Genomic DNA, 11,129 nt, shown 5'->3' on the forward strand with positions numbered 1-11,129 from the left:
AACAAAGAGCAAAAGAAAAAAAAATCTATTCTTTTCACATAGAACATCCAGAAAACAACAACAACAAAAAATAAAGGACAAAATTAAGAGAATAAAAATAAAATAAAAACAAGGAGACCAAAGGAAGAAAGAGAAACCTGAAATGTGTGAGGGACGTGAAAGGAAAGATGACACAGAGAGACAAAGGAAGGCTAAATAGCTGCCCCCGAGAGAGAGAGAGAGAGAGAGAGAGAGAGAGAGAGAGAGAGAGAGTAATGAATGAAGGCCGCAAACAAAGAGAATAAAGGGGGAGGATAATATTCTTCTGCAGAGAGAGAGAGAGAGAGAGAGAGAGAGAGAGAGAGAGAGAGAGAGAGAGAGAGAGAGAAACACACCCTCGAGTCTCATGAGCGTCTCCTTCATTCACAAAGACAAACCAAAAGACTTTTAATTTTATTAGGTTTTGAGGCATTAACGGACACCAAATTCCTTCTGCCCCGTTCACAAATAATAGTAAGGTCAGAGGTTAAGCAATCAGTTACATCCAGCCTTGAGTTGTTGAGTTGGTTTCTTGTTGAACGATGTGGAGTAATTGGCATAAGAGTGGACTGAAGAGTTTGGTTTAAGAAGACCATTAATCAACAATAAAAAGAGTGGGTGATAGAGCAGAGTCCTGTGGAACGCCGCTGTTTATAGGCTTAGGAATCATTCTCTCTCTTGTGACCTATCTTCATTATTTCATCTATGTCACTAGTAAGCTCTAAAACATTCTTCTTTCTATAAGCTGAATATCAGTAATACTTAAGAACTAAATTGATATTCTTTTTGACTTCTTGTATGAATGAGCAGCATCGTTACGGGCCTACTTTTCCCTCTTGTTTCTTTGATTATGGAAAAAAGAAAAGCAAATAAAAAAATCTGAACCTAAGAATCCTTTATTTCTCTCATGCAGCAAAGTAAAAACTTAAAATGATACTAATGACATCTTTCACTTTGCTTTCCTTATATCTCCTTTGATGTAATTGTGTAACAACATTCATTATTACTTTTCACACACACACACAAAAAAAAAAAAAGGTACAAACAGGCGCGTCCTGGACCCCTGGACGCGTGCAGCCTAACAGTCTAGAGTCTAGACTCTAGAAGAAAGTTTAAATGGTCTTGGGCGGCGGTGACAATGTATTCACTTGAACTAACAATGCCACCCGGAGTGCAGTTTTTAAAAATATAATTCAATTATATAAGCAAGCGAGACAAATGTCACGATGACGGAGCCTGAACAGAAAGAAACGCATTACTATATGTTACTTATATATTATAGTTAATCATGAAAGTACAAATCAATATGAAATATTAAACTCAATTTACAAGTACAAAATACAAACTTAATACAATGCATATGTTAACTAAGCCATGATGATCTTTTGTTGGTCTGTCTGGGAGTTCCTATGAAACGAGAAAGCAGAGGGAAGCTGTGCAGGTTGATTCAAGATTTTTTTACAGAAGAGAGTGGGTGGGTGGGGGGGTGGGGGTGGGGGGGGGGAATGGGGGGTTGCAAAGACGGCGTGGGGGTAAAATAAATTGTAGCGTAGGGGAAGAATGCGGCTACGGCAGCACGTGTTACGTCACACTGCCCATGGTGGTACTTTTTACAATTACCTCTTAATCCGTGCATTTAAAGGGGAAGGGGGGGGGGGGGGGGGGGCAGGCAAGTCTCATTTTAGACAATAAACAACTGATGACCTGTCAACATCACTTTTCAACCTAGATACTGTCCTTGCATATCCTAGCAAGTATTAGGTATGTAGTACATTGAGGTTTTAAGCCGACTCTCATGTGATGAGTCAGCCAGTGCCGGGTGTGTCACTCTGACTGGTCTCTGAAAACGCTCACCTGACAATGGAGTTGGATGTCAGTGCATAGCCGGCGGAGGGCCATGCCGCAAGATGGCGCCACTATAAACACTCGCCTGCGCCAGAACGGGCTGGGCCGACCATCAGGCCCCACCTGGAAGAAGCCTTGGGCCGACCATCAGGCCCCACCGGGAAGATGCCTACCGGCGCAATAGGCAACGACGTAAAAAAAAAAAAAAATAAATAAATAAATAAATAAATAAATAAATAAATAAAAGGAACATCTACTCGGAAAAAAAATAAAAAAATAAAACTATCTTTATTGTATCTATATAACTAGAACAATGACTTTGGGATTATGACCTGCCTTATTGTCATCATTGATCATTATAACACGTCATTACTAGTCCAATGCAGGAGAAGTCATTCCCAATGTTCTCCATATCAAATTGTCTGATGAAGGTATTCTCCATTTTGGTCCGACTTAATCACCATCAACATCTTCAGCTATTACATGTTTACTACACTCCGACTTAAACAAGTCTCCAACTATCAAAGTGTTCTGAATTGCTTGTGATGTGCCAACCTCATCATTCATCGTTGTGGGAGAATTTTGCCAGTTTGTCTGTGGAGACAAGTAATGCCGATGTTCCTGATAACGATTTCTGTCATATGCTCCCATCTCCAAATCAAAAAGAATGTTCTCAATTTTATGCTGAGCAATAACTGTGTCATAATGTGATCTGCCACATTTGCGTAGTCTGTTCGCCACATGTTCACCGAACACACTATGTTCATCTCGCTCGGCCGCCTGTGCTGCGAAGGTTTTCATGATGTAAGATTCAACGAAAACTTTATCTTCATCAGCCTTCCTCTTTGTTGCTCCACTGAACACACTTTTCTGTGAATGACCGTCATCACGATGCATGTCTTCATTTGGAGAACATGTGCCATGTCTGGGTACCTCTTCCAAATCTTCCTTTTCCTCTTCCCCAGCAATCGATGACGCATTACGATCCTGGAAAAAATAAATTAATAACAAAACAACACACACACACACACACACACACACACACACACACACACACACACACACACACACACACACACACAGGCCTTTGTGACCAAGCACAAGGACATCATGCCTGATCTACTGGCAATGCATGCCCTGACCGGGTGTGATACTGTGGCACCGTACCATGGAATAGACAAGGTGACTGCTCTTTGTGTGCTCCGTTCAGGCAAATATCCCCTCTCAGCCATTGAAAATATCAGGAGTACTGAGCATGAAATCCTCCAGCAAGCAAATGCCTTCATCAAGGCGTGCTATGGTCAGTCCCAATGCCAGGATATGACAGAAGCCCGCTACAAAACATGGGTCAAGAAACTGGCCAAGAACAGCAATGAGCCACCAAAGTTGAAGGAACTTCCCCCGACTGATGAGGCATTCCAACCAAATGCCTTGAGAGGACACCTGGAGGCTGTAGATTGGAATCCTGCTAAGGGTGCTCACCCTGCCAAGTTAGACCCACAAAAGTATGGATGGTTGAAGGACGATTCACTGCCATACTTAGTCCCACATATGACCCCAGATGGTGTTTCCCTCGCACCTGACAGTCTGTTGAGGTCTCTTTGCTGTATTACATGCTCTAGCGAGAGACCATGTAAGACAAATCATTGTGGTTGCATGAGTCATGGCATGGCTTGCACGCCGTTCTGTGCATGTGATGGAGGAAGCAGTTGCTGTAATAAGAACAGGAGTGTAAATGAGGAAAATGGGGATAAAAAACAAGACGACTGTGATGGAAGTGACTGAGAGTTTGATGTTATAGAATAGTTGTAACACATTATTTAAAGATTTTCTTGAATGATTCGAAAAGGGTGTTTTGTGATCATGTAGACTACCAGACCAAGGCATTAAAAGTGTACTGTATTAACATATACTAATGATGACCCAGATAGCATAGTTTGACACATGTTCATATTGTTAGTACAATATTACACTAGGTTTTTACTATGGCTGTATGTCCAGTATCATTTGATCTCATAGCATGATGGCTTGCCATACCTAAGCAGCATATCGGGAACTAATATGTGTGCTAAAGTGTCTATATTTATTCCTAGAATCTAATGACTGAAGTCTGAATGTGTCTACAGTAGTGTAGTGGGGGCTGTAACATCCTAAATCGCAAATTTTCTCAATTGGTAAAGGCTGGTTTACACGGACGACAGTTTTGCCACGATATGCCACGACAAACTGTCGTGCCACCTCGTGTCCGTGTAAATACAACTGTCGTGGCAGCCCGTGGACTCCTCGTGACTTTGTTGTGCCACCCCGCGGCCTTGTCGCGACAACCCGAAAAATTTTGAACATGCTCAATATTTGGTCACGACAGTGCCACGAGAAAAATGTTAAATCTGTCGTGCCCATTCTGTCGTGCCACCTCGTAGCCCCTTCACGACAAGGGCACGACACCTCGTGGCGCCCCGTGGCCCGTCGTGGCAGAAGATGAACTGTCGTGGCAGCCACGACGTCGTGCCCTGTCGTCCGTAGAAATCCAAGGGGTGCCGAGGAGGGCACGACAGGCAAAATGGCCTGCAGCGACAGTGGCACGGGCTTGACGCGACAGAAAAATTTTATTGAATTTTATTGCCACGAGGTGTCACGAGCGGCGCGCGACGAGATGTGGAGGGCACGACAGTCTCAGAGGCGGAATGAGTTGTGGGCGGCGTAGGCGGGGAAAAATACTCGACGCTGATTGGCTGAGACGCTGTAGCACCTTGATCCGCGACCCCCCTATAAAAGCAAGGCAGGTACAGCCTGTATTTCCATTCCCTGCTGGCCCGCCGTTCACAACACATCATCAAGATGGTCAACCCCAAGCAACCCCAGCCCACCAAGATCGTCCAGGACGACTCACCTGACGAGCCTGACCCTGAACGTAGCCAGACACCGGAAATTATGTCGCAGGAGATAGAAGAGATCCAAAGCCAGGATCTCTTCACCGATACACCACCTGCGCCGCCGGCCAAGAAAAAGAGATCCCGCACATCGAAGAAGGACATCCCGGAGTACTCCTTCACCCCTGCCCAAGTGTTGGAAGTGGCTGACTTTGTGGCTACAAACCCCGAGCTGTACGACAAGACCCACGCCAGGTGGATGGACCCGAACCACAAGACTAACCTGTGGAAGGAGATTGCGGCGAAGTTCGAGGGGGCTACGCACCAGCAGGTCAAGAAACTATTTGACAATCGTCGGACGGAGTACGGCAGGATTGAGAAGAAGGAGAACAAGAGTGGTGCTCCTCGACGCAAGCGGACCAAGAGGGAGGAGACCATCATGGAGACGTGGGGCTTCCTCAAGGGGCACATTGCCCACGAGCAGACGACCCCTTCGGACACCTTCTCCCAAGCCACTGCAGCGTCTCCCGATCTTCTCAGTGATGCTTACTCTGACCTGTCAGCTCAGTCCATCGCCCGCCGTCGAGCCCTTCATTCTGCCACTCCTACAACACCTGTTCGGGGCCAAATTCAACGCCTGGTAGACCACGCAGCTCAGCAACTGGAGAAGCAGATGACACCGCGAGAGAGGGAGGTCGACGCATTTCTCAACATGCTCCGGTACAAGCTGGCCCACCTCGAGGATGACGACTGCGAGGAGCTGCAGGCCAACATGATGGTGTACGCCAACGAGTGCAGCAAGCGGCGTCCTCTTCAGCATCGCCAGGCCATGCACAGGAGAATGCGAAGGGCGATGGATTCATCTGTTTCCCACATGCACGAGCCTCAAGCACCACCTCCAAGTTCTAGCCAGCCTTCTACTCCAGCGGCCACCCAGATTGTTCAACGACATTTGTCGTGGCATGTCGTGGCAAAACTGTCGTCCGTGTAAACCGGCCTTAAACAATAAAACTTTATTTTTAGTTGCAAATGGCTTGCCATAGACAAATAAAATTGTTATTTTCAAATTCCTTGACCTTAAAAACCCCTTCCTAGACTTTATTCATGTTTCTATGTTGATTAGAACAAGAAATATCCACATTTCTAGTTTCTGGGGGGTCGGTGGTGGCCATCTTGAATTTCTCAATACGCTCAAGGGTGGCAACAACACATCCGCCTGGAATTCATCATAGGGACCTCATTGGTCTCTGGGTAAATTACCTGGGGGCAATTTTTGCGGGGTGACAGGTAATTACCTGAAAAGAAAAATGTATTAAATTTGAATTATTGTTAAGCATTGCATTAGGATTAATGTTTCTTAAGCCTTAGTATTTTGGTATGTAGTAAACAAACAAAACCAAACAATAATAATAAAACCAAATAACAATATAAATTAAAAACTAATATACAGATATAGAAAAGAAAAATATAAGTATATGTGTGGTAAAGTAAAGACACACACACAAGTCAGCCCCCTGACGACTCATACGAGTAACCGACTCGACCACCATCCAGTACGCGTCACCTCTGCCCGAGTCTGCCCCAGCGTTTCTTCAGCCAGTCAGCCGAGGTGGACATGAGCTGGGACATGTGTGTACTGCGCCCTGTACTGCCCTGTTTTATTTTTTTATAGTTACTACCCACAGTTTGTGTGATGATGCAGCCTTGGCTTGAAAAATCGAATCAAAATAAAACCAATTTTGGATTTTTTTCACAGCCGACCTCGACTCCGACTCTGCCAACTCAATTTGTTGTTGTGTTCATTCTCAACAACTCATCAATGCGAGAAGGGGTTCTCAACTGTGCTGGGGGGATGAAACAAAAAAAAACAAAACGCTTGAATGACAAACGATGATGCCAGGCTGAGGCCAGGCTGGCACTCAAAGAAGAAGCCTCAACTAGCTCAAATAGCTCATCCAACCATCTCACTGATTCACTGATGCTCTTGTAAGTCATCATTAGAGAGCAAATGTAAAATGTACAATAAATAAAAAAAAAATTCTCTCTGTGTTTTTAGTTTATATTATATATAATGTTGACAACATTTTTTGTGAAAAAAAACATGGCTAATGGGCAATGCAAATTGGGGTAACAAGCTGAAAAAGGTTGGGAACCACTGCCATAGATGAATAATCAAGAGAGAAAAAACTTTTACAGGGATTTCCCGGTTAGGACAAAAATCCTTTCCTGACCGCCAGACTATTAGGTATACATATTTTTATTACGGCGTTATATTGGGTTCGCTTCTAGCTGTGGCTATTATTATGAGTGGTTCGGCCTTTTTTTTTTATTATCTCCTCAACAGGTTGAAATAATTTGTATGAATAAACTGCATTGCAACATGCTGGACTTCTGTACCCTGGACTGGTGAAACAAACTCACAATAGGCGAGCTAGGAAAGAAACTTTAAGTTCGGGGAGATGTATCAAGAGTATTTCAACACTTGAGATAAAGGGCGGTATTGTCAAACGCTTCGTCGCCCAAGTTCACATATTTGACAAGGCCTTCGTAGGAGTTTTGGGCATTTCCAGGATTAGTTTTATGACCCTGGTGGTAGTTTGACCCTTCCTCTGTACCATAAACCTAAAGAAACACTCATTAGAACCCGACTGACCCCCTCTTTGACCTTTAGAAATAGCTGATGTGAGAATCCAAAGTGTCTTATAATACCGACCAAAGTGTCATGGCAAGAAAAGTAGTGTCTACTCATACCCGCATCACAGCATTCAGATCATGACCACAACCCTACTCCCACGTATACTAAGGTTAAGCAGTTTTTACAGTAAATTAGCCATGGTAAGCAACTATTATTAAAGCACACAATATAAACAGCAAATGATGTCCCCCGTCCCAACAACAGACAATGCCATAATCAACACCTGCCTCTTTACGGTATAAAATCTATATTTTTTATAACTGTAAATCTTGTAATAAGATGCAATGATGTACTGAACACGTACTTCAAAATAATATGCAGAATATATATAATTGCATAAAAGACTTTGTTAGTAAAAAAACAAGAAACTACTTACTCCATATGCATCTTAAATAGCTTTTTTTTTTTAGATTTTCAGTATCGAGCATATCCTAATGTATCGAAACCTATTATGATCTTATATTAGAATAAAGAATAACTTGATGTCTGTTATGATTAATGAAAATAAAGAAACTTGGGTTTCTCTAACCTGTTCAATGGCCGATACAGATGTCCTCGGAATTTCTTGTTCTTTCAGGAACAAGAGCAAATTATAGTACCACAAACTTGGTGTGTATACATCATCGGTGCCAGAACCTGTGAAACGTGATATTGTTTTCTGTAAGCAAACAACATAAGCTAATCCAATAGTATTATCACAAATGATAATGGAAAAAATGGAAACATAGATGAGCTTTGAGGTATTCTTTTTAATTGTGCAAATCATATAACAGCTTTATAAAACTTGGGTTAACACAAAATGAAAATAGTGAAACCGCACGGACACTACCTGATTTCATGGATGACAAAACCTTCTTGCATTCTTTCCTAAAAGAGCTCCTCAAGTTGTTAATTTTCTTGGTCACAGTATCTCGGGTAGCTCTACCATCTTTTTCTTTTAATTTTTCAACAAGCAAGTCATATGCTGCATTTTTCTTCACTTTATCTGAATACTCTTTAGATTTGACTTTCCAAAGGGACGAATTCTCCCTATATATGTCAATAAATTCAGTCCAGAATCGCCGCTCTTCTTTATTTACGCTTACTGTGGTTGCCATGTTGATGGCACGTCGCTCAGCACTGGACCGAGCTCTGGCCTCTTGAGTCTTGTGCTCATCCACGCTCAAACTAGCCTGAACCGGCCGTTGCCAACTTCAAGGCCCGTTGGCTGGACGGAACCCGTCTGTCAGCGCCAGGTTGGTGAGGCGGCCTCTCCGGCGCACTGCACAGGCGGCCTCAACGGCTCATACACGCTCACTAGTGTTGCCGCGCACCGAGAGGTGGGACAGGTGGACTGGGGAGGCCTCGCAGCCTGCCTTCCCGCCACAAGTTGCCACCTCGCATATATATATATATATATATATATATATATATATATATATATATATATACATATATATATATATATATATATATATATATATATATATATATATATATATATATATATATATATATATATATATATATATATATATATATAGGCGGTGGCCGAAGTGATAGCGTACTGACCCACATTCGCCGCGTGATGGACGACGGGTTCGAATCCTCACGCTACCACTCGGATTTTTCGGTCACCGCCGAGTGGCTTAAAACTACCCACATGCTGTCCTGAAGACCACCCATCAACCCGGACTCTAGAGGAAGCCGTCCAAGCGAATCAAGTACGAGTTCCGGGGGGCAGCATGAGCCAATGCAAGATGGCGCCACTATAAAAAAAAACACTCGCCTGCGCCAGAACGGGCTGGGCCGACCATCAGGCCCCACCTGGAAGAAGCCTTGGGCCGACCATCAGGCCCCACCGTGAAGATGCCTACCATGCAACAGGCAACAACGTAAAAAAAAAATATATATATATATATATATATATATATATATATATATATATATATATATATATATATATATATATATATATATATATATATATATATATATATATATATATATATATATATATATATATATATATATATATATATATATATATATATATATATATATATATATATATATATATATATATATATATATATATATATATATATATATATATATATATATATATATATATATATATATATATCGGTATCTTCGTTACTTTTTTAACCAAACTAGCCATAATCGCTACTTTTTTCCTCTCAGAAAAAAAAAAACCGTCTCCTCCCTACTGCGCATACGTGGCCCGGGCGCCCGGTGTTGTATGAACAAAAAAAAAAAATTCGGGGTATGAAATACCTTCGGTAAAGAGATTTCATACTTAAATCATAAACATTAAAACACTAGGTTATTTTTTATGTTCGACTCAAAAATCACCATAGCAAAGAGAAAAATTATGTAACTTTGCCCCAAAAATGATCATTCACTGTCTGAAATTTGTGATCCCGTTGTAAAGAGCGCAAACAGAGACCAGCGGCTTGAGTTAACACGTGGCGGAGAGGCGCGAGGCCTCACAGCTGCGTCTCGAGTGACGGAATGAGTGCCAGTATTCCAGTTCCCAGTGCTTCAGTGCTTCTTTACTGAAGTGTCTGGTAAGGTGTTAAGTGTTAAAGTGATAAGTAGGAAAAACTGAATAAGCAGTGATGGGCCAGTTCACGAGAGACCAGTGTTTGTAAACAAAAGCGCCAGCTTTTGACGGTGGGGATGCCAAATAACACAACACCGGTTCAGGCGTTTCTAGTATTACCGTCCATATGTAGGCTACGTGTCAACGTGTGGTTTTCAGGTTTTGTAATCTTTCTAAAATACAGATAGTGAAAATTTTCAATTCATTTATGTTTTTTATTTGATATATCAATATAGTATCGTTTTCGCCTATCGAACTTATCGCTAGCTAGTATCGGAATTGTGGATTTATATCGGGTATCGGTTATCGCCTATATTTGGGTCTCCAGTTAACGAATATCGGTTATCACCGATAAGGTTTTCCATTATCAGTTATCGGGTATCAGGAATAAGGTTTTCTGTTATCGCGCCCAGCTATGGGCCTTCCCCCTCACCCCTTCTTTTATTCTTGGCCCCACGGCCCTGTCTTCATCATTCTCTTCTGGCCTGGGCGTCCACTCTGTGTGTGTGTGTGTGTGTGTGTGTGTGTGTGTGTGTGTGTGTGCAGGCTAGTCATCGTCACGAGATCAGTAACCTTTAGCTCGAATGCCATGGAGTCTCAAATGATTTCATAGTGACTGATGCCTCCTCCTTCTCCTCCTCCTCCTCCTCCTCCTCCTCCTCCTACTACTACTACTGCTACTACTACTACTACTTCTCCTCTTCCTTCTTCTCCTCTCCTCCTCCTCCTCATCTTCCTTCTTCTCCTCTCCTCTTCCCCCTCTATCCCCTCATTTCCCCGTCCCGATGCAGCGTCAAACAAACGCCTTATATATATATATATATATATATATATATATATATATATATATATATATATATATATATATATATATATTTCTCTCTCTCTCTCTCTCTCTCTCTCTCTCTCTCTCTCTCTCTCTCTCTCCGCGCGTGCGCGCACGCAGGCTTTGATTCTTCTAATCTCCTAATAGTTTGACATTGGTATAATTTATATTCTATATTGGTATAATTTATTTATATTCTATAATTGTGTCTCAATACTTCCTTTTCTCTTGTCTTCCTTTCTTTACGTTTTTGTTTTATTTATGTCTGAA

At 42.2% G+C, this 11,129-nt stretch overlaps 1 protein-coding gene across 1 annotated transcript; it reads right to left on the minus strand.

The window, feature by feature from the left end:
- Nucleotides 1–316: 316 nt before the first annotated feature.
- On the minus strand, nt 317–8,729 carry LOC126995585 (uncharacterized). The gene is made up of 3 exons (XM_050855272.1): nt 8,258–8,729; nt 7,958–8,064; nt 317–2,850 (listed from the first exon to the last, which is right to left on the minus strand). The coding sequence occupies exons 1-3, from the start codon at nt 8,523–8,525 to the stop codon at nt 2,317–2,319; spliced, it is 909 nt and encodes a 302-aa protein (XP_050711229.1). The 5' UTR covers nt 8,526–8,729; the 3' UTR covers nt 317–2,316.
- Nucleotides 8,730–11,129: the final 2,400 nt, after the last annotated feature.

The sequence above is a fragment of the Eriocheir sinensis genome, chromosome 8 (assembly GCF_024679095.1).
Source record: "Eriocheir sinensis breed Jianghai 21 chromosome 8, ASM2467909v1, whole genome shotgun sequence".
Taxonomy (NCBI): domain Eukaryota; kingdom Metazoa; phylum Arthropoda; class Malacostraca; order Decapoda; family Varunidae; genus Eriocheir; species Eriocheir sinensis.

Coding starts and splice junctions, on each gene's coding strand:
- LOC126995585 (XM_050855272.1), bottom strand. CDS start 8,525: ATGGCAACCACAGTAAGCGTAAATAAAGAAGAGCGGCGATTCTGGACT. Junction 8,065..8,257: donor TTTGTCATCCATGAAATCAG/GTAGTGTCCGTG, acceptor CACGTTTCACAG/GTTCTGGCACCGATGATGTA. Junction 2,851..7,957: donor CTGTATCGGCCATTGAACAG/GTTAGAGAAACC, acceptor TATTTTTTCCAG/GATCGTAATGCGTCATCGAT.